The sequence below is a fragment of the Tetrao urogallus genome (assembly GCF_951394365.1).
Source record: "Tetrao urogallus genome assembly, chromosome: 5".
Taxonomy (NCBI): Eukaryota; Metazoa; Chordata; class Aves; order Galliformes; family Phasianidae; genus Tetrao; species Tetrao urogallus.
The window spans coordinates 53,686,956-53,714,045 of record NC_136818.1 but is presented as its reverse complement, the minus strand read 5'-3'; the positions used below and the strand labels follow the sequence as shown (position 1 = coordinate 53,714,045).

The following is a 27,090-nucleotide window of genomic DNA, read 5'->3' as shown; positions in this document are numbered from 1 at the left end:
TTTTCATTTACTCTCAGGTTACACAGACCAGCTGGGTGAAGAAAAGATTTGGTGTTATGCTTTCAGTCATTAAAAATTTGCTTAGTAGCAATGCAAAGCACCATATTGGGAGACATGGGACTGGAAACATCTCTAAATGTATGCTGCTGTTTAGTCAAGAGCTCTGGGCTTAGTATGGCATGGTTGACATTCTGACTTTTCTTCAGAGTTTGCTATATGATCGTAATGCTTTCCTCTGGCTTTAAAATGCATCTGTGAAAAGCCTAAGATGGTTTCAGCCCCCAAAAGGATGGACAGTAAGATGGTGGCACTACAACTTCCTTCATCCTTGCCTGCCAACTGGGCAGGAGTAGTCTATGTATATGTACTATTTCTAAAGCTGCCAAAATTGCAGTTTCAGTTATTTGGTATATTATCATCAGGAGAAATTCTGACACTTTTAGTGTATTTCATACACACCTGCAAGAGCATTAATAGTGACACATTCAAATCCTATTTATGTTCTAGAGGTGAACTGCACTATTACAATTCCCAGAACTTGCAGCTAATACACTTATTGTGCATTCTTTAAATATACATATTTTTCACTTTTCCCAGGACAGTGAAAGACAGCGTGCTCTCAATGACATGATGGGTGGAGTTCTAGAAGTCACGCAGGAAGATATCTTGAAAATTGTAAGCTGTGTTTCTGCCACATCATTTGGACAGCTTGTCAATTTCTGAGTAAATGTGAATTTCAACCAGCAAGTATTTCCACTCTGAGTAATAAAAGAAGTTCAGAGAATTGTAGAATTGTGTTATGCCTAGATAAATTCCAGAAGAGGTCATATAGTAGCCTGAAGTATGCATGACTGCTGCATGCATTTAGTCATCAACACCTGTTCTATCACAGTGGAACACTGTAAAAACGTAATCTAGTATTGTCACTGTAACAACTGTTTTTTGAGGGGGACTATTATTCATGGGCTGTTATCCATGACTGCAGTCTTACCACATTCCATTTAACTCAGCAAGGAAAGTTATTAGATCCGTAAAGGAAGGAAAGATTATAAAGGAGTGTCACAGAAAACATAAAGGGTGGACTCGTGCTGTCTTCCTAGGATTGATCTCTTTCACAAAATTAGGACTGTTCTTAGAGGTGCAGTTGGAATTGGGAATGTGTACAGAAAACATACATCTTGTACTGACAAATAGTATATTTGAGCATGCCATACTTGTACTGTACAAGATCCACTAGAAAATCCCTGTAAGTAACTGGTAAAGAACTCAAGCATATATATGCACAAAAAGCAACAGACCAGAGAAACAAAACATTCATGTTACTTACAGTTTGAAGCATAGCTACCAATACTACCTTTGGTTAAAATTGATGTGTATTCTTTCTTAGTGTGCTGAAGGAGACTTAATACTGCTTCTGAAGCATATTTTTCTTTAATGCTTTCAGGATATTCCTCCACCTTATTTTATATCCAAGCCTGAAGATGAATGGAATGATCAAGAAAAGAAAATATTCAGAAAATATGAGGAAAAAGTTAAAGAGCTGAATGAAGAAAAAGAAAAGTATAGAAGGGTAAATTAAAATGAGAGAAGGAGTAGTTGTGTTAATGAACAACGTTTCTGATTTTTGTCAGGATCTATTTCTAAAATGGTACTAATAAATAGAACAAATGAAGAACAAGTGAATAACAAAGATCATGTGATGTATTAAGCGAGTTATAGCTTAAACAGTAAAAAGGCAGTCTGTACTCATAACAACTTGTATATACCAGGACTAATGATAGTTGACAAAAGATACTTTTCATTTCCAAATATACCAGTATTCCTAAAATGCTTTTTTTTCATGTTGCGTACCTGGAGTTGGTGATGCCATACACAAATAATGTCATTTCACCTTTGAAGTGGTATTTCACAAAACAAACAAACAAAAACACCCTATGTAGCCTGGCAGCACTTTCCTTTCAAGATGGAAATTAATAGCTTCATTCCCTTGGACAGCTCTCATTATTGTTAGGACAGATTTAAATAAATTTTACCACAGTCATCAAAATACTACTTCCAGAATGTAGCTGTTGTTTAAATAAGATAAAATACAGAATCTTAGCATTTTTTAAATGGCTGTTCAGAGTCATTAAGAGGAATACAAAGTTGTATTTTGATTTAAAAAAAATAATTAACTTATACAGCTGCAATGAAAGGGAGGGAAAATATCTTTTTAACTCTTTAAAAAAATGAAAACAATTTTTAAAAATGGCCATACTTTGAAGGTAAATTAAAAAAATACATATTTCAATACTCTGATTCGATTAATTTCAGATAGGGCTATTCTGTTTTATTTTTATTCTGTCTGCATTAGTGATATTGGATGGCTCTGGAGCACTTCAGGGCTTTAAAAGCTTATGAGAAGAAAAGAAAACCTTTATATTGGAGAGGTGCTGTTCTATACTATGCATTCTCCAGCGTCCCTCAGCATACTGTATCAGAGTTTGTTCTTACAGATGAAACATTTGTTCTTCTGTCCTTCTCTTCTCTAGGCACTGAAAAATGAATGGGAGGAACTTGAAGCTTCCATCCAGGAAACAACACAAAACTTTGATAAGAATGTGTGCAAACTTTTTGAAAAGAAAGTGAACTTAGAGAAGGTCATCTATCAGGTATGGCGGAGAACATTAGTTTTTCATCTATACCTCTGTGCAGCAGAAACGTTAATTTTTATTACCATCTTTTCACAGGAAGAACTCAAAATTGTCAATCTCATTTATTCTTTAATGTTGGATGAGGAGTTGGACAGTAGAAAAGCTGGACTTTGTCATTTCCTGGTAAAGAAGCAGAAAGAGAAAGTAAGTTATCGTTTGGAATGCTTAGGAAATACATGTAATTGCTGTACAATTTCTTCTGAAAACTGTTCTTTCCAAATCACAATTTTGCTATGAATGATTTTCTGACAATTTTCAGAGCAGTTGACACTTTCTTAAGATGGGCATAAGACATGGATTATGAACATGTATGGTTTTAAGTAGATAGCTATCTTTGTTCATCTGGCATTCTTTAGTAAAGCTGCATACATTGAAAATGGCATGCTGCTATTTGTTTGTTATACACAGTAATTTTTAGCATCCAGTATCAAGCTGACAGGACCAGTAATGCTGCCATTTACATTAGAAAAATGCACACAAAGAATGCTTAGAGGAATCACACTTTTTGCTGGCTTGGCTAATGTAGTCCAGGGCCATGTGACTTGTATTTGCCAGTTCAAAGCATAAGTAGAGGTAGCATGGGTATCTGACTGTTGAAGCAGAACATAGACAGTGTATAAAGTGGTTTTAGACTTGTCAGTGAATTTCATCTCCTGAAGAGTTTGCCAGTCCTTGCCAAACCATATACCAGTCAACAAAAAGACTGGGGAGCACAAGTAGTAGATTTGGATTTCAATACTACAAGCGCTTGCTGCCCACAGTACTGCTTTCGTCTGACACCTGTGATTTCTATTTCCTGCCAAACCCATCTGACTCATGGGATCTAAGCAGTAGTGTGCAGTTTGCTTCTGTCTCATGAGACAGTGTTATCCCATTTGCCCACTTTGTGGAGGTGTTCCTGAGACCACACTGCCTCCCCATGTCAAACCTCTAACTCATCCTGTACAGATCTCTTTGATTGGAGCTGCAGGCAGCTGTTTTTATGCCAGCTATAGGGACTGGCTCCAAAGTAGACATCCAGCCCCCTGCCACTGAATAGGATGAACTAGTTTTAAAATTATGTGAAGCAAAGGGTATACCAAGTTACATTTTTCAAAATACATCTTACGTTTAAAGTCTTTCTAAATATTGCCATTGCCATATCTTTTCATTTATGCGAACTGTCAAATGCAACAAAGCAAAGTACAAACACTTAAACAGCCTTGATTAAACAACTGAGCTTTCAAACAGGGCATTCAAACAGGGCAGTAGCATTCCAGAATCAAAATCTTCCACTGAACAGTGTTTAAGAATTTTTGACCAATCTTAGCTGGGATTACATGAAAGGAAAAGGAAATATTTATACAAGAAAGAAGTAATGTCATCATTAGTCTTTATATTCAAAATATATAAAGACTTAAAATACACAATTTTCTTATTTGTGGAATATTTGAATTTCGTATATTCACCTTTAACCTGTATCCACAAATAACTTTCTGAAGGAGGCATTATATGGCTCTTAAAAATGGCTCATAAAGCTTTCTCTAGAATTGAGAAGGTGTCAGTTTTATCAGTACTTCTGCTGGCCGAATTTCATTCTTGAAATCCTCTGGTTTTCTTACAGGTCAAGATTGCGAGAACAGTGGAGACTACAAGAAAGAAAACTGATTTTTACACAGAACAATATGATAATGCAGTAGCTGAAGATAAGGTGAGGCTCCAGATAAGCACAGGCAGATTCAGGAGTAAAATAGTTATTGCTGTGTCTTGGTAATGAGAAGAACATGCTGTATTTTAAGTGTGGTGTGAGTTCAGTTTTCTAAGCATGTTTTTCCAGAGGAAATCTAGACCACTTCTGAAAGTTTTATATGCATATATTTTCCATCACTACTTAATTTCAGTCATTAACGAAGTAAACTAAGATAGGAACAAGTTGCTGCTTTTTAAAAAATCACATTGTGATGACCAGGAAGCTTTCTGTTTCCCTCCTAGAATCTGGAATATGGTTTTAGGAAGAATTTTGCTGATGTTCCTGCTAATCTTCTTGATGAACTTTTGGAACTTTACAAGTGTCGCCCAAGGTAGGAATAACCCTGATTAAAATAGTTCAAATACTACTATTTCAAAAACAAGATTTGGATTACTGAAATAATTAGCAATTATTGTGGTAATCAGTAGATTGCCTTCTTTTTATTAGATGGTTAGCAATAGTTGATTTCCTATCATACTAACAATTGTTATTTTGAGTACGTATATTTCCTGGTTTACACCACAAAATACATTTAAAATGCAATCTAAATTATCATCAGTTCTCATAAACATTCTTATTTTGTGTAAGATGTCGTTTTACCTTTTTTTTTTTTCTTTGCAAGAAATTAAGAGTATGAAATATTCATAGTTGTATGTTGTATTCTTTCACGTAAGAATAAAAGTAAATACTGTATGTACTGTGTATGTACACTAGGACTGTAACAACAGAAATCTCTCTGGACACTGCAACCTGTTCTAGAAGTTCTTCAGTGTCAGCTGAAGATTACAAAGATGAACTCACCCGTTTAATGAAAGCCATGGATGAACTGGATAATCCTGAGCACATGCCTAATGGCTTAGACCCATCTATATGGGAAAAGTTTTGTCTAGCTAGACGAAATAAATTCAAGAGTGAGCAGCTGGTATGTAAATGCTTTATTTTGCCACTATATTTTTCAAAGTATATACTGAAAATTTCTGTGGAGTTCAAAAATAATGCTAGGCTGGTGGTGAAGTGAATAGGCAGCATAAATAAACTGCATCTAATTGGGTTGGTTATGTCTGGCCACTTTCTATTCAGAATAACAGAAGTGTCAACAAAATAAACCAGCTCTAGTTCTTCAGAGCAAACATTACCATATTAACATGAGAGCATTTGATAGGGATATTTGTGACCTTGGCATGATTTCATTTTAAAACATTTCTATCTTCATGTTAAAAAAAAACTATTAAGTGATTTCATTTTCATAATCTTTTAGAGTCTTTCTCTTCCGTTAGCACGCCATATCTGCACCAATGCATAACCACTGCTAAAGCATCAGGAGCAAGCAATTCTTAATGGAGACTGTTTCTGCAAAACTCTAGTGGACTATTTGTTCAGCTTAAAAGCATAGGAGTGGCAATCTCTTATCTCCAGAGACAGATCTGACGAGACAGAATAAATTATTTTCTGATCAGAACGTAGGACTCTAAGCCAGCATATTTATACATACGTGTGTCTTCAGATCTTTTCTCTTCTTGCTTATCCTGACAAATGTATGAAGTGGGGAAATTTTAGAATGTTATATGTCGCTTGTTCAGGTGAAATGGATGGCCCTAATTCTGGCAGAAATTGAGGTCTTTCTCCAAAGAAGAATAGATGACAATGAGAAGATGAGCTCAAAAATAGAAAAAATTTTCCAAGAACTCACTTGGTAATTTTGTTTCTTTTCTATATTCAGCTACATTTTGATATTCCAGCATCACAGTCACATGCAGAATTACACAGCTGTGTTCTTTTATCTAGAAGTCAGCTAAGATATTTGAGAGGTATGGTAGGATTGCAGCATGTGTGAGCAGGCTGAAGCCAATCTTACCTTAGCATTTTAAATAATGATGTCAGTAAGGATGGCAGTGTGGTCTTCAATGCAAACTCACTACTCCAAAAGCTGTGTCATACATCATAATAGTGATTACCAAAAGGCTTTTAAGGTACTTCATACTTCATATTTCAACTTCATAGTTGAGCTAGTTGGTCTAGTTAATTTTTCCTCATGTAGGCCCAGAGAAACCACAGTGATCACTCCTGCTTGCAGTTTGCTGCTCAGTCGCATGACACCTGGTTGCACTGAAATGATTTTCGTTTTTTGTATATACAACATTTTTCATATTCATTGTCATTCAGGAGCAAACCTCAGGAAAATTGCACTAAAAAAAAAAAAAAAGAGGTGCTGGCTGGAAGTCTCCTTCATTTCCTTGGCAATCATTATTAAGATTATTGTTCAGGTAGGGCATTTTCTCTCAGAACATCTGCTAGAGTGTGTTAACCTGAATCTAGATGTGGACAACGTTATATATGGAAATAAGTTGCCAACTCTGAAGTAATTTGGGGAGCGAATAAAAGACAAGGTGTGGAAGAGCAAGCCCCACTTGAGCACAGCATTTATCACACAAACATTTTGAAAATCATGGGAGGATTTATATATTCAAGTTGCAATCACTAAGCATTGCTTTTGTTTTCTGCTATTTTAGGCTGCAGGAGGAGAAGATAAAATTTCAACTGAATTTGACTTTCCAGTTTTTGCTAAAACAAGGACAGGTAGAATTTGAAAGTACTGAGATCCCAGATTACGCTGATGCCATTTTCATTAAAAAGAGTGTTATTGAAGAACTGAATTGCAATATCATGGTAATTTATGAGGGAGGAAGCTTAAGTTTCTTAAATAAAATATTGTCTTTCAGAGATTGGTGGGTTTTTTTTCTGTAATATCTAGTTTCAAAGCAATAAGGTCAACTGTAAACTATAAGATGGTGAGAATTTTGTAATGTTTTTTATTATTATATATAGATTGCAACATGGACTGCTTTCTTTATGTTTGATCAATACAATTCAGATGAATGAAACAGTTTTTAGACCTACCATCACTTACATGCTGTAAATAGAAAATATTAATATTACAGGCACAAGCCCTAAAATTCCCTCAAGGTAAACATACAGTCATGTTGAACCTTAGGTTACAGTAAGACTTAAAAAAATAATAATACAACTTTTAATATGAGGTTTCAAGTGTAAGTATCACTTCCACAGTTTTTCATACTCACTAATGTTTTTATTAGGCATTCTACTATAAGTTTTTATTTTTAATGCTCCTGCACAAATAATTCAGTAATAACTACAGAGTACCTTAAGTGTGTATTTTGCAGAGGTGAAATGCTATAATGTTCTTGTAAAATATAAGAAGATGGAGTGTGATGTTATTTGTAATTTTTGTTGTAATTTTCCTTCTGTGATCCAAGGCTGTGATGTGGGACACAAAAGGGAATAAAATTCCACAAAAGGTAGCCATCTAGAGCATCTGGAATTAGTGTATTCTATGGCGTATTTTCCTTACTTAATCTAGTAACTTTGGCACCTTGCCCTTGTTGCAACTAATTATTTCATAACCCATGAAATGTGTTAACTACAAATAATCTCTATTTTCAGGATCAAGTAGAAAAAAAAATTGCTAGCATGGTGGAATGCAAAGAATTCTCTAAGGAGATATTTCAGCTGGAATGGGAGCACAAGAAAATGAGAATGCAAATAGAAGATCTGAATCAGAAAGCTCGGGATATTGCAACATTACCTATTACTAAAGATCGCCAGCTAGTGAGTTATTTTCTCTAAGTTACATTTTGACCACAGTGAATTTTGTTGCACAAAGCTTTTATCTATTAATTTGGTGGGTTGGTACCCTGAAAGGATGAATGTTGAATCTACAGAAATCTGTCTACTGCCTATTTTTGACTGCCCTCTGTGCTTAGATTACCTTATAAATTATAGTTTGGTGTTTTGCTGTTGCTTTAAAAACAAACAAACAACAAAAAAACCACAATTTGTTCAATCTTTGTTTGCATTAAATCATAGAAATCATGCTTTTTAACAGCTGTATGGTATAGTATTCCTGCAGCATCAAAACCTGTCTTTAAAATGTCCATTTATGATGACAAGTAAGGTTTTTTACTGCAGAAAAGTACACTGAGGTTTTTTTTTGTTTTGTTTTGTTTTTAATTTCACAATTTAACAAACAGGCTTGACAAGCTGATTCACTTGTTTTTAATTCTCAGTTCCTAACCATGCTGGACTATGATAGCCACATTGCCCACCGCATCGCAGTGATGGAGCAGACTCTTGGTGTCATGGATAAGGTGAACCACCTCCTTTCACAGATATATCCTAACTGTTCTGCGTTAGGAAAAATGCTTTTAAAGAATAATGGTAACTGATGTAGCCATACTAAACTCTTCAGCTAGCTCAAGGACTGTTGAAGTGTAACCACGACAGTACACACAGATGAATATATGAGGGCTGATGAAGACATGAAAACAGTGCTTCCTATGTTATTATGTTAGTCCATGATGTCAGAGGTGGATGTTGGTGGAATGGCTGTAGAGGCTGAACCTTCCTACCAATATTCTGCTATGTGTTGTTGCCATGGGACAGATGGCAGCAGAGGGGCAGTCTGACAGATGGGTATCTGACAGGGAAGCAAAGGTGTGTCATTGTATTCTTTCATGTGCAGAAGAATGGCACCCACTGACAGTCATTGATGCTTGCTGAATGTTGATGGAGTCCAAATAGTGGATGTGAGCACAGTGAGGTGGTGGGTGGTGTGTTTCAGTGGTGGCAGCAACAACAGTGGGTCACCTCATATGAGCATGGCATCATATGGCTCTTGTTCATCACTGGCTCTTGTTCATCACTGGTGGAAACACACAGCTAATGGAGGTGAATTTGTTAAAGTGCATTGTAGCTGAGAATTTATCAAATAGTGCTGTTATGCTCTCTGCATCTGTTGAATTTCCATTACTTTTGGAGCAACCAGTGTGCAATAGCTATATCTGTCTTTCAATAGTTTCAACTTGCCCTGAGCCATCATAGCAGCACTGTAGCCAGTAGCCAGCTAGAAAACTCTGAAGTCTTTGGAAGCATATATATATATATATATTTATATATAAGCATATATATATATATATATATATATATATATATAGTTGGGCATGAACCTACTTTGTTTCTAGAATTAAATGTCTTCCTTCTTGAAAATCTGAACGCAGACCTTCTTAACACTTCTTACAAATCACTGTCTATAAAAGTCACTATTCTATTTTCTAATGAAGTCTTGTTTCAAATCTTCACTGCTTAATGTTTCTCTCTAGCAGCAAGTCTGTTCATAGTATCACTGCCTTCCTATATTCAAAATAACACAGACACAATTAGTTCCTTACCTATTTTAACATTTTATGGCTATTCTTGTTTTTAAGGGATTCCACTGGATTTTCTGCAGCTTACTGTAAATGACATCAGCTGCCATTTTCTCTAAGCTCCTCTTCAATCTTCAGTATTGACTTTATCCCTTTGCAGCCCTTCAGATGTCTTCAGCACAGCAGCCCTACCTTCTGCAGCATCTGGCAGCCAAAGAGAACTTTCAATGCACTGGTTTTATTGACTTCCTTTTCCTGCTTTGCCTGTTCTGTAGTTAATCTTTCTTCTTGACCCATGCATTTTTCTTCCTTGTCTGCTACTTCTATTTAAACACTCTTAAGCATATTGAAATAGTGTGAAAGTAAAGCTAGAATGTGCTACTGGTCAGATCCAAATACATGGAAATAAACAGAGCTAATATGCAGTGTTGAAGACTATAGGCTTTCATCCAAAGTTTGAACAGCTTTCATATAATCTCATGTATTTGTTTTATTCATTTGGAAATGCGCAGCTGCACAAGAAGAATATGAAGAAACATCAGAAGAGAATTAAAGAGTTGGAGAAGTGCATCAGTTTAAAAGAGCAAGCAAACTATGAGCTGAGCCTTGAGCTGAAGGAAATGCTTGTGTCTGTTTCAGAAAGGAGGCATATCTATCAGGCAGCTGGTGAGTTGCAGTAATGCACTTTAAGTCACATAGAACATTCAGAAAGTATCTCCAACATTAGACAGTCCTGTTCTCCATCAGCATCCTAAAGGACAAGGAATGTTTATTTACTATTTCACATGCATAATTAGCAGTACTTCTACCACGATCTTAACATCGTTTACATAAGAACATTCCTGCAGATGGATACTGTTGTAACCAAAGTTGATTTAATTACTGAAAGTCAAAATATTACAGCCATTAATATCTTCATTATACAACAGACCTTTATTTGTAAGACTGTCCAACACACTTCTTTTCACATACTTAAAGGAACAGAGGAACTAAGAAGGATATCCCTTATTAGGAAAGCTATATAGTTCTTTCAAATGTCAGATGATTAGTTTCACAGCATTGGGTATTTGTTAAAAAATAAAGGAAGTGCAGCCAGTGCCTTTTAAACTTTTTCTGCTTTATTCACTACTATAAAGACCGTTAAATCCAACTGTGAGCCTTTTTGAAAAATGTGTGCTGCTTTTATACAGAAATTGGAATGACCCTTGAGCAAGTCCAATACATTTGTAGACTATGCATCCACTTTATGTATAGGCTGACTCAGATATTGTTTTATGCAGATATGCAGCATATTTCTGAAAGGAATGCAAAGCGGCGTTACCAGGAGATTTTGAAGCAGAAACAGCTGCGAGGTCTCGTAGAGGAACAGGAAAAACACCTTGGAATTCTTCAAGCAGAAGCTGAAAGATTAAAATCAAAAACATTCCCTATTCTTTAAAAATCCCAATCCTGGTAGATATACAAGAATATGAATTTGGAAATCTACCTTTTGTCTCTGCACTTGTCTTTCAGCAAATATTTTCTTCTGGTACCATCTTCTGTTCTTCTGTTTCTTCTCAAATAACATCACTTTGAAGGATACATGTTTGTTTCATACATTTTGTACCTCGTCTTACCTACCTTTTTTTTCTTTTGTGATGCATTTCTGCTCTTTTGATTATATAAACCATATAGCTTATTACAGAAAATAACTGAAAGATTATCTTGTAGGAATGATAGGAATACACCTATTCTATTTCCTTAGAATGCAGTTGTAGGATATTGTGAAGTACTGCAAGAAAGCAGTAAATCTGCATCTGCCACTTGCCTCCCTTTTCCACGCTTCGTGTCAGTTTTTCTCTACCTTTAATAAATTCCCATAAAATCTAAAATTATTCCTCTGTGAGAGTATTAATAGCTTTGATATCTTGATTCAGCAAAATCCTATACCTGTAATGAAATGTACTTCTGTTGTGACTGCATTACAAACACTTCTGCTTAATCGCCTCAGAGGTTTTTAAAGGATTCTAAATACATCTCCATTCTTCCTGCATGCTTTTTTGCTTCTTGCTGAAACTTCCTTAGAAACAACAGAATTCCAAACTCGCTAAAGGTCTTAGGAAAAAGAACTGCCCCCAAAAGGAAGTCCCATCATCTTGTTTCAGTAAGTTAAAGAGGCAGAAGAAATGAATTATTAGTACCTAAAATGTGATCAGTAATAAATGTTGTTCTTCATTAATTCCCACTGGGCAATGCCACTCGGTATTCCTCAAAGTAAACTGTGGCTACAAACTTCAATTTAATGAGCCCTAACAACATTAAAACAGACTATTTCATCTGTGTTTTTCTTTCCACTTCCCTTGGGGTATGGACAAAATTACTTCCTTATTAACGAGTAATTGCCACATATAAAGAAAACAGTTAAACTACAGCAAATAAGGAATGGGGGTGTAGTTAAAAATATTTACAGCAGGAAGCATGGTAGATCAAGTACAGATCTATATACTGTTACAGTGGATAAAAGAAGGAAAACAAAAGCAGCCAAGTCACCACACTACAGCTATAGAAGTGAGAAAATAAGCAATTTCAAGTTGAAATAATAAGAGTAAAACATTTTGAGAAGGCAGTTTTTATTGGAGAAGGAATGAAATGCTGGAGTTTTCTTTAGTGTTACTACAGAAAGGTAAATGATGCTGTAATTGAAGAACCTTGGAGAGAGAATGCCTCAGCTCTTAAATGAGCCAGTACAGTAGACAGATGGCAGTTACATTTTTTTTTCTGTTACCAAAAGCTGTTAGAGTTCCTCTAAAAACAACTGTCTGGACGAGGGTCAGTGCCATTATATTTCCCTTAGATGTTCTTAATAGCTTTAATTATTGCTAATTGCAGTTCCAGAATATTAACACAAAAATTACCTTTACCTGACTTGCAAAATGATGTCATTAACTGGCAGCAGGAATAAGTTTGGAAGATGAGGATGTATCTTATGAACAAAGAACTGAACCCTTCTCCCCATCTTAACACCAACAGAAGTGACAGTTGATTTGAACTTGCATTCTGTCTTAAAACCATGAAGACTAACAGGTACAAGGCAGACAGTTGTTTGATTAAGGTATTACTTGATTTCATTTTATTTAAAATAATCACTAACCAAGCTCTATAGCCAGTTTTCCAAAACAGTCTGCATAAATTCAGTTTTCACTATAAAGTAATGGTTTTTACAGCATACCATGTTTAAGTATGCAGTTTCACAAGCTCTCATGAGAAACTCTCACCAAAACAAAATCCATTGTTTGATCAACACTTCTTAGTTTATCGGTTCATTCAGTCTTTTTTGCTGATGCATGTAATTGAAAGCTTTGCACCAGTAGGTTACGTGTCCACAAAATCTTCTTCTGTTCTGCTGTAGTGCAGTAAGTGGTCTTCCAATCCAAAAGTATCTATCAGCTGACTGAGACTCACTTTCTTGCCATCTGCAGAAAAGGCAGACTGCAGCTCATACAGCATCAGCTGGGTACTGCTTCTCCATTTTACTATCAAAGCCTGCAGTTCAGACAGGTTGTTCTAGAATTGGGATTAAGAAAAAAATAATCAGCAACATTTCTGCAAATGAAAAATGATTTTAGTACCCTGCAAATCTATTTTTATTAAATGGCTTAAACTGAGCTAATATACAAACACTACACAATTAAATGTGGCTTAAATCAATAAGTAACAACACCATTCAATTTCACTTCAAAGAGTGATTTAGAAGGGCTTTCTAGAGGTCATCCTTACCTTAGATCGGTACATCTTGACCAGTTTGAGCCTTCGAAGTAGCTCTTCCTTATCTTTCACTTGTTTCATCAGCCTTACTTTTTCTTCTAGGAACTGCTGCTGACTAACATCAACCCTTACCACGTTCTCTGCTGATTTGCAGAGATTGTTTTCCTGTAACGGACTTTTGAAATAAGTATTTACAGTGCAGTTTCTTTCCAGGCATTCAGAACCATCTTGTAATGTGGAACAATCCATGCCTATCTTTGGCAGACACCCACTGTCAACATCTGCACAGTCTTTTTCTTCAGTATCTACCTTGAGCCGCTTTGCCACTGTAAAATTAGCATTAAACGAACGTCTTGTTTTCCTTAATCGTTCCCTTAGAGTTGCACTCATTGGCTAAAGAAAATGAAGAACAAGAAAAAAACACTTGTCTTCAATCAAATTTCAAAGAACTTTTTATCCATACAGAATATGTCATTAGTAAAGACAACTGTAAGACAGACTTCTGAATTGTCACCGTCTTTTGCAAACGTAAAAGTTAACCTCTTCCTTTCAGGTGTGTTTGCACACAGCAACAATTTACTAAAAATATATATCTGTATTGCCTTGTTTATTTATATACGTGCGTGTGTATAATCCTTAAAGTAAACCCTCATTAATGCACTTAGTCTTTGTGCAAAGACACATGGCATATTTCAACTTGGCTATTTCCAGCTAGTTCCACTTCTCCTCTTGTTTAATGGAGATAAGGATTTTTTTTTCTTAACATTGCATCCTACCACACACACACACTTCCTCTATTAGCACGAGTATAAAACATCTATATACTACTTAAGAGTATCTGTTAACTTGTTTTTAAGTGTTAACTATATACATAATTTTGACTTGTTCATGCCTTTAAGTCCCTTAAAAACAAGTTAACAAATGTATTTATAATTTCTAACGTTTTTATCCACGGAAAAATCCTAAAGCACAGGAAAGGATTAGTTAAGGGACATTTGCAATTTAGCCTCATCCAGCATAGTTCCAGTTTACACTGATACGCACTATGGCAAGTCCGAGTGCTTCATTATAGCGCGTGGGAGGAGAAACACCAAAGCAGAGATTTTCAAATGCAAGTAGAAGTCACAGGAGGTCACTTTACATATATGGGAACCAAGAAAAGTAGGACCTTTAAGTTTCTATACCTGTTTTCCTGAACTAGTCCTCTGTGGAGCTGCTGTCCCAGAATCCTTTGGTGTATGGCACAAAGACGTCAATTTATCACACGCTGCTTCCTCCATCTCAAGGCAGATAGCAGTTCCTGTTGAAAAACAAATTGGGTGCTGCTGTTCTCACCTGATTATAGCGAGCCACGTGGCTGCAGAAATAAGTAAAAAGCTCTGGTAAGAAATACTAGGGTTTATTTTCTAACGGTTACAAACTATTACAGAGGAGCAAGAGAACTTATGAACCACTTGGACTTAGTATGCCTGTAAATCAAAGGTCAGATCCTACAACATCAAACTCATCAAAAACCCTTACTCCAAATAAACTGTATTTTCTTAACCTCAGCGATCCCTGCTGCGTGTCTGACTCAAAGGCACAACCTTTACAAAGCCAGGTTGTTCAGAACCAGTCCATTCATTGAAGGGCAGCCCGAGCAGCGATAAAGGATTGCTGGGAGCCACAAGATTTTTGTAGTCCATCTGTGTGATCAACCTTTTCCATTAAAAATAGTAACAGGGTACTCAGATGCATGAAATAACCCACTGCCTCGTTTGATCCTTCTGGGGATGCCGCCACACAGCTGGAAATTTAGAGTCCAAGTCCATATTCCCTGTATGCTCCTGAATAGAAGCGGCACACCTCTCAGCACGAGCCAACAGTACATTGATTTCAGCGTGACTTCGCACAGCGCTCACGAGCCACCTGCTAATGACTGAGCTGCAGCCGCAGCCTCAGCTTACCTAAAAACTGTAACTAGGAACCTCAAAACGGAATTCCCTTTAAAATCCTGCAAGCAATCGCGCTCCTCAGAGCTGCGCTTGGCACGCCGGGCCGGCCCCTGGCGCTGCCTGCCCGCCCGCTTACGCCGCGGAACCGCGTTCGGCAGCTCCCCCCAAGGGGCCTTCCACCCTCTAGAGAAGCCGAGGAAGGAGGAAGGCCGGGGTTCAGCAGCCCGAAGAGAAGAGCAACCCGCAGGAACCACCCGTCGCTGCGCCCCGCGCCAAGCAAAACAATGCACGCAGCTCCCCACCGAACCGAGCGACCCGCCGGCTGCGCTTCAATTTCCCGCTTCCGGGCAGTGGGCGGGGCGCGAGGGGCTGCGAGCGGGGAAAGGCGGAGTGAGGCTCGTGTGCGTGGTGCGGGAGGGCGCGTTAAGGTTGTGGTTGTGATCGGGCGGGCGGATGCAGGCCCGCATCCGTCGTGGAGGTGCTGGGCGGGGCCGGAGTTGTGGAATACCCAGTGCAGGATATCTACGTAGATCCTATACGCGCTTTACCGCTGCAGCTGGGCTAGCTTGCTGCGTCTGCTAGGCCAGCATGGACACGCTGCCTTCTGGCCGAGGCCTTGATCGAGGCTGGACGCCATCTTGCTGCACGTACTCCTGCCTCAGGGAGAGGGGTCTCAACATGGCGCACTCCACGGCGCAGTGGTAGGCTGAAGTCTGACTGGGATTTCAGCACTGCCAAGGGAGCCGCGGCTCTGCTTCCCACAAAGCACCTTCTACATCAGATGCTGTCTCCTCATAGAAGGGGAAAAGCTGCACGCTTCCCAGCAGACTTTCATATTTCACAATACTGATCTGTATAGGATTTATTTATTCAGCACAGCTGTGCCAGGACTGAGGAAACGATCAAAAATGACCATAGTGGTGATTGCTCCCACTTGTATCAGGCCCTCTTGCTGCATTGGTCACAGCTGAGCACATGGAGCAGGCACACCGGCACAGAGCTTGTAGGTCGTGCTCTTTATTTCTGTAGCAGAATGGCAGCAATTTGTTGCCTGATTGCTCTGTGCAGCCATAGAGGAGGATGTTGGGCTTCCATCTATGTAGAGACAAGATTGCACTGAGGTGAGTAAGCTCAGTATAGGAAACATTAGTTTGACCCTAGGCGTGCTTGCTTATTTCAAATAGAATTTTATAGTGACAGTAGAGCCTTTTTCTCTCAGAACATTAACAGTAAAGGTATCAAAGCATTCACAACCCTTTTGTGAGTTGGTCTGGGAGATCGGACTACCATTAGATTATTTGACTGTGTGAAACAAATGTTTAGCCACATGGAATATTGGCGAATATGTATTTACCAAATGTTTGAAGTTAGGTTATGTGATTAAACCATATGATCAGTTGTAACTGTGCAGCAAAAACACAACGTAGCATCTCCCCTGTTGCTTGAGGCAGTTGTGAGGTGTTTTTAAACTTTGGTGTGGCCTGGTGCTTTTGATAGTTTATTACAGCTAAACTCATGTCATATATTTTAAAGTGTGTTAAAAAAAAAAAAAGTGGACTTTTCAAGTGAAGTGGTGAAATTGCTCATGGAACTCCTGCAAATGTGGATCAATTCAGCTGAATTTCAAATGCACTGGAGCTTTGAGACAACATGTCTCCAACTTCATAACATGTTTCCTTCTGTCTCAGGGATGGTCCCGTTTTAAATTACTCATGCTCTGTTGCACAGACACGCTAGCAGTTGAGTTGCACAAGAACAACAGAAAGCTTAAGATTTTAGATCGTTTGCCAGCTGAGATTCCAGTAAGATTTTACAAGAACATAACGCATGAAAAAGTCATCTTGTGTATTATCATTGCTGCCTTATTAGAGCAACGCCCATGTGCCCCACCCCAGGTAAGGATTCCAGTGAGCTTGAGACTGTAAATATTGAAGGATGGCTCCACATATAAGGTTCATGTATTTAACGTAATGCAGAGAGGAGAGAAAAGGAAACTATTATCAGTGTTCACTGATAGGTAATGGCTCTAGGAGGAGGTTCTGCTTGAGATTAGTGTTAAGTGTTCAGCTGTGTGCACCAAGTTTTTATATGGATTTACTTTGTGCTTACATGCGTGAGCAGTCTTGCAAAAGCATGTGACTGGTTGAGGATTGGGCAGGAGGCCTGGGACTGCGCTGGGAGCTGGAGTCATCTCAGTCTCTGTCCAGAACTTTTATTGCAGAAATGCAGTAGTATTTGATATTGTGTTATCCACATCTTAACAATGGCAAACAGAAGTCAGACCAACATCTTCCTCTCAAAAAGGAAAAAGAAATTATCTATGTGTTACCATACCAGCACGTCTATGGCACGCTGTAGAGCATTTTGCAACAGTTCAGTTAAGCTCACCAATATGTGCATACAGTTAAGCATTATAATAGCTGTTGTTTGATTACTTTTTATTCATTTTGTGGTCAAAATAGTTTGAGTTATGCAAAATTAAAGAAAAAAATTATAGGAAATTGAGCACTGGGTAATACAGTTAGTGAGATGTGTTTGCTGAGCATACTGCTTTCCTTCAGAGAAACTCTTTTCCATGAAAGACATCCCTGAAAGCTTACTACTTGGTTTTATTTGTTTTTCCAGTGATGAGGCTTTATTGATTGGATTTTTTCAGTTTACACCAGTTGAATGGCAGACAACTCACCTATACAAGTGTTCTCTTTTTAAGGTCTCTTTCATTAACCTTACATTTCTAGAGGAGCAGTAGTGCTTAAATATTAGTGCTAACATGACAAGAACATGTTATGGGCTCCTGTGGCATTATCTATTGTAGCACATCCAAAGTGGAGAGAAACAGTGAAGGATACTGGCTCTGGGTTGACCTTTACAGATTCTTCTCTTCCAGAGCACCAGAAATGTTTTTAGAGTGCCAGAACTTCCATTGAACAGCTTGCTGGGCACAACAGTTGTGCCTCTTCTCTCTAAGCATTGCCGATGAGTAACGGAGATGTTAGCCAACGTACTAAGTCTTGAGGCACTTATGCATTGTTCCCTTTTCTTATTTTTTGAAATCTATTGATCTTGCTTAAAGCCAAGTGATGTATCCTGACGCATGAAGTATTCTGCACTGTCTACATGTTTTCTCTTGCCTGAGGCAGCAGGGTGGAGTGTTTTTGAGTGTCCAACCACTAACTGCTGCAGAAATTTTTCAGTTCCTACCCACTTCAGCATAGGCCTTGGGCTGTGTTTTTACTGGCTGCAATTCACGCCTCAAAAATGTTCTGACTTGTTTATAGCTGTTTAAATATTTTAAAGGAATGGCTGCTAGATTCCCAGAGTAAAACCAGTTTAGACTGCAATAGAATTTGACCTTGAGATATAGATTCTGCACTTGTAATGCTGTAAATGTCCAGTAGTTACACTGAAGTCACTAGAATGTTATCAGCATAAAGCTAAAGCAAGAGTAGAATCATGCTGCCTTTTCTGCTGTGCAACTCGGGGCTTGCTTGGACAACCCCTTATTTTTTCCTTCAATTTTCAAGGTACCTGTCTTGAAAGGAAAAACTGAATTAATTTATTGTAGCTGAGAGGTACTGCAATTTGCCAGTACAAATGATAATAATATAAGTGCCAATTGAGTTGGTCTTCCAGTTCTTGCAGCTGCATGCGAGAATAACCAAGTGGGTGAGGCACAGAGCTAATAAAAGGGAACAACATAAGAATGTCTTTTATTTTCATTTCATATGTGGGATTTTCTCTGACACAGTCCTGCCAAAAATTACAGTGTTTGAAGTCTTTATGAGACTAGCAGGCAGTGAAAGGAAACAATAAACAGACCTTCAGTCTTCTTGTCTTTGGTGGAGAACTGAATGGTCATTATTTTAAGAAAATTTAAGCCTTTTGAATCTAAGCCTATGCCCAGACTAGTACCTGGTACAGCTTTTTGTTGTGTGCGGTGCTCTAATCATACTTTTGTGTTAAAGGTATTAGAGGTTGTTTTTCTAAAGGAACATGCATCTCTCTGCCCTGTAATGCTTGCTCAAGGTAGTTGTTAAATTGGGCTTGCTTACATCCTGGTGTAAAAAGCCTGTTTCAACTTTTAGAATGAGATTGGAGAGGAGAAGTTCTTGGAGAAATTGTGGGTGAAATCTGGCTTGGTCTTGTGTCTTAATGTTCCATGTCTTCAAGTAACAGAAGCTGTTACTGGGGAAAAGTAGACTCCTTGGTGTTTGGCAGAACACAATCTTCTCTGAGAGAGACGGGCATCGCTCAGTTGAGCAGGGTCATTAGGAGCTTGGCTGAGGCACAGTAAAGCCAAAGTTCAGAAACTGGTAATGTCTCTCTCTTTACCTACTGCGTGGCATTGCAGTGTTACACTGAGTGTATTTGCATGACGTGGGTTGTAGTGGAGATTGAAGAGCTGCTTCTTTTTCTGACATCCTTGTACATAAGTTCATTTCATGCTGTAACCTGATAACATTTACCTGTGCTACTGACTGGTGAAACTAAAAGTTCGGACGTGGCTTGACTGCAAGTGTAGATGGAGATAATTTGAGGGCTGTTACCCATAGACTGCAGGACTGCAGGTAACATGCACTACCCAGTGGGTGCTGTGCTGGCATGCCAATCAAATGCTGCAGCAAGCAGGTAAGAACACATGGAGATGCACACCTTACATTCTTCCTGAACTCCTGGGGTCTCACTGTGGCTCTGAAGGTAGACATCAGTGATTCTTATCTGTTACCACTTCACCAAACCTCGCTATGGTTTGTTTTAGAAAAATATCCATAATACTGAGCCACACCTCATTCCCTCCCAGACTGCTGTGTCAGCATGCAGGATCTGAAAATACACTTCCTCCAAGTTACTAAGAAACAAAATAACTCACTTACCTGAGGCTACAGAAACCCTTATGAAGTAAAAACTTAGAGGTGTTTTCCTAAGGATGAAATATGAATGAGGCGTATGGAGAATTTTGCACCTTTGGATACTGGTGACAGTAAAGTGACATTTAATTAGCTGAGGTTTCAGGGTGGCAGTGCTGTCAAATACATAACTATGCTTATACTGCAGACAGGCTCAGAATCCAAAATACTTGTGGGAGAACTGGTTGAAAGGGTTTTTGTTTTTGTTTTTTTGTTTTTGTTTTGTTTTCCTGTTAATAACTTACTTAATAATTGAAGTATTATTATTGATGTAATTGATGGGGTATGGCTGTTTATTATTTGTGCAAACAAAATCCCTTCTGAGCACAGCTAGATTAGGAAAAGCATCAGCAATTGTGAAAACGTAGGAAACACACTTTTTAATACAAAGATTGAAGCAAATTCTTAAAAGTCAAAAGATTTAAGGTACTTACAGACAGTGAGAACTAAATAAATACTTGTTTGTCAGTCATTCTTTCAAAATCCTCAACTGTGAGGAAGCAAACCAAGAATGCTTCTGTCCCATTCTGTTCAGCATGAAATACATGTGCTGAGACTTTTTGGCTGTCCTAAGTTTCTTGAGTAAAATACATGGTCTGTGTCAGCTATTGGTTCTTCTCAAACTGTTTATTTCAGTGTTTGTGAGCTAACTGTAATGATTTTGTTCTGGTTATTTACAAAGTAATTTCAGTGCCAATTTCCTTTTTGTGTTTATGTCTGAAATAACTCTATGTTGAACTCCTTTCTCCATGTAGGTATATGGAAGGAGCTTTACTAGAGAGTTATAGACATTGTACTAATTTCATACTATGTGAACGGGTTGGATTTAGTCTTTGTGATGTTTGAGGCCATGGTGAAACCTCCTCCTGATCTGAAATGTAGCTGTAGGTGTCCCTGTTCATTGCAGGGGACTTGGGCTAGCTGACCTTTAAAGGTTCCATCCGACCCGTGATCCTGTGAAGTGGAGCAGAACTGGCCTCGTGTTGAATGTCTGCAGAAGTGGGTTTTTGCAAGGCTGTTTGTTGTCCTCGTGGAAGTTAGCAGAAGTGTGTCAGGTGGGGTCAGCTAACAGCACTGTTTCATGTGGTGTTGAGATACTTCAAGTGCTGCTGATTGTATCAGTGTAATGTGAAAGCGTGCAACCAGTCCCCTCAGCATGTCTGTGTGGAGAACATTTGTCCAGGAGAGCTGAAATGATACTAAGAAAGAAAATTATTTGGTGAGCCAGATTAGAAATTGCTATCCACGCTTTATCTGGGGGCATTTTCCTGTCAGTGGACCACACAGCTTTGAAGTCCTGGCATCAGTAACATCTGTCACATGTGTCAGTAGTCAAGGAAGAAGCTCTCTTTGTCAGCCTCTTTGATGGCAGTCATGCCACTCCTGCAATGGGAAATCTCCATTTACAGCTGAAAGGAGAGTTACTTTGGTTTTAATGCTTTCAAGCTTAGTACATTTTTCACTGAGTTAATGACAAACATTGTGTTGGATAACATATGCCTGAATATGGAATTTCATCACTGCTAAATACTCGGTGGTAACTCAGCACATGGGAATGCATTGACAGGTTTTCTCTTGAAAGACTCTGCAGCTGTGAGATCAACAGATAGATCACAGATCATCCTGGAGCATTAGCTAACGTGTACCCTGCCTCTTGAGCATGTGGGACTGGGCATGACTAACCTTCACCTGTCCCCACTGATGTCTGGGTAGAAGACTCCTCTGTGGGATCCTTCATTTTTCTAAGATCAGCAATGCATGTATAGGTGCACCCACTTAGTCATGTGTGAAATGTGGGTATGAAGTGTAATCAAGAGTATTGTTGTCTGTGCCATGTAGTTTGTTTTGTTTCGTGACAGTGTCAACAATAAACTTTATTTCAGATTTATTTATTTATTTTTTTACCTGTAAGCAAGATTCTCCCTTTCTAAAATGAAGTGTGAAAGCTGTTGAGGTAGCTCTGGTCCAGCACTTCCCTGTCTTAAGCTTTTCTCTAAAAACTGGAAGGAGAAATTCTTTTTTGCTTTGTGTTACCAGCTCGTGTGCCTGGCTCTAACTGTTGGTTTTCTGTATCTTACAGAAGAATATTTAGGTTTACTTAGAAAGGTAAAAGTATGTGCAGGAACTGTATCACAGCTATGATGCTGAGCGCCATACGCACACTCTGAAATCACTGTGATAAGCTCTTTTGCTGCTCTTATTGCTGCACTTTTTTGAAACACCAAAAACACATGAACCCATTTCATTTTTGTATTGCTGATTTCACTGAAATTGATTGAATGTTTATGGCTGGTTTTTTTCCCACTGATGTTTTAAAACTGCAGATCCTGGGTAAAACATTAAACAGTGCATTCAAGGGACACTTTCTAATTCTTTAAAGTACTCTTTATTGTCTTGGAAGTTCCTTGGATGCTTGGTACAGAAATATTTCAGAATTAGTTTGCATACAGACAAATGCACAACCAACAGTTTCTTGTATTTGATCATCTGTTTGTTTATGATTAAGCTGTTTGTAAGTTGGGAACCGTACATCCTCATATTACACTGTACACTTCTTTGCTCCTAAGTGCTTGTTGTCTTTTTTCACTAGTTTGTTCAGCTGTCTGGGCACAGTGCATTTGTTTTAGGGAAAGCAGAGGGATTCCACTGGTGCTGAAAATAGCTACTGTAAAGAAAAGAAGAGTAGGAGTGTGTCATCCTGGTAGTCCCTCTAAACTCCAATCCCACCTGTAGTTCACTGACCTCCCCATGTGAGCTGACTGCTCTTGACTCTGGCATTTGCTCTGTCTCTGTTTCCATTGCGTTTATTCTCACTTGATCTCTGTTTTTCTATGCTTCATTTTAATATTTTCTGTGCATGTGTTGGCTTGTTCATTTCTTTGTTTTGTTTGCATACTTCTGGCGTGCATCGGCTGTTGCAGATGTTCTGTCTCCCACGTTTTTTCTTCTGAAATTGAGGGGTATCAAAACCTATTCATGAGTCTGGGGATATGCGTATGTATCAGTATTTCAGTAAGCATTAGGTATTGGACACATGTGTTGGTTGACAAAATAATTTGCATCTGGAAATATTAAGAAAATCGGTTTCCAATGCAGTTTTCATGCTTGCACTGCTTAAGTAATTAGCTAATGAAACTAAAAGTTAAGCATTGTCTGTTGGTCAGGTATATGAGCTTCACCAGTTTGGCACTGGTTGTCATTTACCAGCAAGATGTGGTAGCTTTTACCTGCAGTTACAAGTTTAAAGACATCTGCAAAGCTGCCAGATTGTTATTGTCAAAACAGCAATTAACTGAAGCGTCGTGCAATTAAACTAGACCAGCGTGTGTTAAACAGCCTTGGGCATCTGGGAATGAAGTCCCCAGTTCAGCAAGATATTTAAATATGCATTTTACTTTAAGCATGTGGGCAGTCCCCGTGAAGGCTAGTGATTAGTTCATTCACAGTGATCTGGGGAAAGTTGCTGGGGCAGGAAAAGCACAGTCTGCTGTTCAGACCCCTGCTGGCCTCTATGACTATGTTATTCCAATACGTAAAAGGTGGATGCCAAAAAAAAAAAAAAAAAGGTTGCTAAGTTACACTGTGAATGGAAGAAGGAAAGTGATCCTCAGCTGAAGCAAGAGGTACTTGGTTTGGAACTCCCCAGACGTTTTGTATCAGTCACCACAGTGAGATGCAGACTGGGTTGCCTTGGAGGCTCTGAAACCTCTGTATGGTTTTCGAAAAATCTGTCATGGGACAGGAAGATGGACTAAATACCTGCTTGAAGGCTTTTTTACTCTTGTTTTTCTATAGTTGTACAATGTTGTATACTTCAAATTACACATATACCTCAGACCAAATGTATGCAGACTTGCAATGTCCTTACTGGCTTAGGCAAATGCTATTCTGTCAGAAGGGGGAGCAGTGGAATGGAGTTCTCGCTGAGCTTCTTGTCAGTAGGTTGTTTTTGCAAGAGAAACTCGATTTGATGAACCCAGTGGAGGAAACTCCAGACATACACACACTTAATTGTTTGTGAAGATTCTTCATGTCTTGTCACCACTGCATTTGACCCATGATGACCTAACAAAGACTGTTATTTTGTTCTGAACTCTTTGTGCTGAAAACTGAAAACGTTTTTAGAGATTACAAAGCCTTCAGCTGACAACTTGAATCATGGAAGTTAATAAAGTAGGAGTCAAAGAGCATTTCCTTTGCAGATGCAGGGTAAGCAAGATATCTACCATAACACATATTTGGCAGCCCTGTTGGGGCACTAAATATACCCACAAAGATCCACCCCAGCAGGTATATCTGAAATCCATAAAGTACAGAGTAAAGATGAGCCCAAGGTGCCTTGATTTTGATGAGGAAAGACTGCATGTTATCACAGGTCTCATGAATCACTTTGAAATGAGGAGTCTGAATGACAGCTAAGTTTCCAGCTAGTCATCTTGCTGATGCACAAAAGCCTCGGCTTTTGGAATAGGGTTAAGGGTAAGAAAAGGGACTTTTTGATCAGAGATGCGGAAATAGAGATGGGCATAGCCAGAAAACTCGGAGCTAAGTCAGAAAATCTGCCACAAACTGGAAGTAAAGGCTACTTAAGTATCTTGGCTCTAAGTTTGGAGTGCTCACTTGCAGATGTTTTAGAACTATTTCAAAAATTGTCTGGTAGCCTGAAGTTCAAGTCCTGGGACAAGCAACACAGAAAATAAAACAACAGAAAATAAAAGCTTTCTTTTACCTGAAGGTTTTCCCATGCCAGCTGAACAGTGCAGTATATATACTGGTCATCATGCTGCCATTTCTCCTTTTGCTTATGATTTTAAAGATTCTTAGTACTCAAGGAAATCTGGTTTGTAAAACAAGATCCTCTTGAAGGCAACGTTGTGTGAGTGATAGGATCCCCGTATGGCCATAACTGGGGAGGTCAAGAAGCAAAACATTAGCTGTGCTGAGCCTAGCAGCCAGATTACATTAAGAAGCTCTTGTGGTAAAGTGAGCTACTGCTTGTTATCTTCTCTGTATATTCTTTGTTTATATCCTCACTGATTTATTTGTTGTAACTGAAATTGTAGTTTTTTCTTTTACAATAACACTGAGCTACTCCAGGTAAAGCCCCACTGTGCAAGGCAGTATGATCTCAGAAAACATAGAATCTTCTTTTCTATGTAACCATCATGAGAACTGCATGAAGTCAGCAGCTAAAAATAAAGGTGTGTTCTTGCCTCCAGAAGACATGAGTCCTGCAGAAAATGGAAGTATCCCAATTAAATCTGGTGTATTGGAGAGCTGCCATACAGTTGCCGTCTTGACATTGTCATTTTGATTGTAGAAACGAGTTACAGATTAGTTAGATGAGTTGTGGGCAATGCAGCAGTTCAGATATCTGAATTCTAACTCTGCATGAACTGTGAGACCGGCATTTGTGACAGAGCTGCCTGATTTCTGCAGATGGTATCACTTGTTGGTACTGCTGCACCAATAAGCGTGGATAGATGTCGCGTTGTGCTCCTTTGAAGCAGGACTAGTTCAGGTGGAAATACCACAGACTAGCATCTGTTCTGCTCTCTGCTGGGTCACAAATTTTCTTTCTGTTTATCCTTCACTGAACAGACCTTGGTTGGAATTAGTGTATCGCTTTGTATTGTATGGGGAAGGTGTGTCTGGCTAGAGATTTGCTTGCAGTAGCATGATCTCTAAGGAAAGGTGGGAGGCTTGGAGACATGGGGGAATGGAAGCAGAAAGAAAATTGCAATGATTGATGCCAAATCCTGTTTTGAACCATGTAAGAAGAAAATCACAAACTGAAAGATGCTCTACGTTAAAGAGCAGAGAGAATCCTAAAACTGATTGAAAAACTCTTGCTATTGAACTGCTAGCTGTGAATTTCAACTTCAGCAGTGCTGTTCAAATATTTGTTCTCCTTGCTATTGATAAATGGTGTGACTCCAACTATTCTGCAGCCTCAGCCATGGTTTCCAGCTTTTACTTCTGTTCCTAATTAACTCAGGCAAGACGAAAAACAACAACAATGGAAAAAGTGGAGACTGGCTCATTTAAACCCTAATCTCTGTTTTTTTCCCACGTGGCTTCTTAAGAGTAATGATGAGTTCTGTTGCGACTGCTGAATACTGTGGGTCTGCTCTGTAGTTCCATCTCTACAGGACTGTTTGTACGGTCAGGAGCTCTGTGCCAGCTGTGAGATACAGATGTGAAATCAAAAATGTTGAAGTGCTGGCATACAAAAATGACAGGAAATCCACAAACGCTGTGGTTACATAGCAAGATGCAAACGAAAAGCACTGTGAAAGAGACATACTGATAAAAAAATAAAAATAATTTCTGTATACTTTAAGCATAAAAATCAAACGTACGTGAAAATATAAAAGGTAAAATAGATAATGCTTATGCTAAAACTGTAAAAATCCTTATATAACAATAGAAATTGAGAAAGATAGACCTTGTACTTATAGATCTTAGAGAAAATGCCCTGTGTGGCAGGAAGTTGGATCACAGTTTCAGCTGTGCCAGCTTTCTCACGATCAGAGCAAAGGCCAGTACTGTGACAGGGACAACCAACGACAGAACAAGCAGCACATGCAGACAGTTTCCTCTGTCTAGATGCTTGCAGTTACAAGGCTGAAGAAAGACTAATGTGCTTTCTGCAAAGCTGATAGAAGTGAGACTTCTTATAAGCAATCAATTCATATTAAACGTCAGAAGAAAAGTATGTTCTATTCAGTCTCCTGTAACGTGTATCATCCTCTGTTCAAAGAGTCTGCTAGCACACTGACTCAGCCGCAAACGGAAGCTCAACAGTGTGACGCCTTTAGTGCCTGTTCCTGAGGTGTTCTTAGGGAGTCAAGGACTGCT

General features: G+C 38.6%; 2 protein-coding genes across 2 annotated transcripts in view; one reads left to right on the top strand and one right to left on the bottom strand.

Moving 5' to 3' along the window:
- The window catches only part of CFAP43 (cilia and flagella associated protein 43), a gene marked incomplete at both ends in the record, with an annotated part of 43,812 nt that extends 32,730 nt beyond the window's left edge, over positions 1–11,082 (top strand). The window contains 13 exons of the mRNA XM_079536359.1: positions 598–675; positions 1,445–1,570; positions 2,532–2,651; positions 2,730–2,837; positions 4,297–4,383; positions 4,665–4,753; positions 5,137–5,344; positions 6,003–6,115; positions 6,933–7,089; positions 7,885–8,049; positions 8,508–8,588; positions 10,157–10,310; positions 10,925–11,082. Coding sequence (XP_079392485.1) covers positions 598–675; positions 1,445–1,570; positions 2,532–2,651; positions 2,730–2,837; positions 4,297–4,383; positions 4,665–4,753; positions 5,137–5,344; positions 6,003–6,115; positions 6,933–7,089; positions 7,885–8,049; positions 8,508–8,588; positions 10,157–10,310; positions 10,925–11,082 — 1,644 coding nt within the window. The remainder of the gene's footprint in view (positions 1–597; positions 676–1,444; positions 1,571–2,531; positions 2,652–2,729; positions 2,838–4,296; positions 4,384–4,664; positions 4,754–5,136; positions 5,345–6,002; positions 6,116–6,932; positions 7,090–7,884; positions 8,050–8,507; positions 8,589–10,156; positions 10,311–10,924) is intronic.
- A 1,913-nt stretch (positions 11,083–12,995) lies between these two features.
- On the bottom strand, positions 12,996–14,668 carry SFR1 (SWI5 dependent homologous recombination repair protein 1; the record flags this gene model as incomplete). The annotated part of the gene is made up of 3 exons (XM_079536147.1): positions 12,996–13,187; positions 13,401–13,781; positions 14,573–14,668. 3 exons carry the CDS (start codon positions 14,666–14,668, stop codon positions 12,996–12,998), a joined length of 669 nt encoding a protein of 222 aa, XP_079392273.1.
- Positions 14,669–27,090: the final 12,422 nt, after the last annotated feature.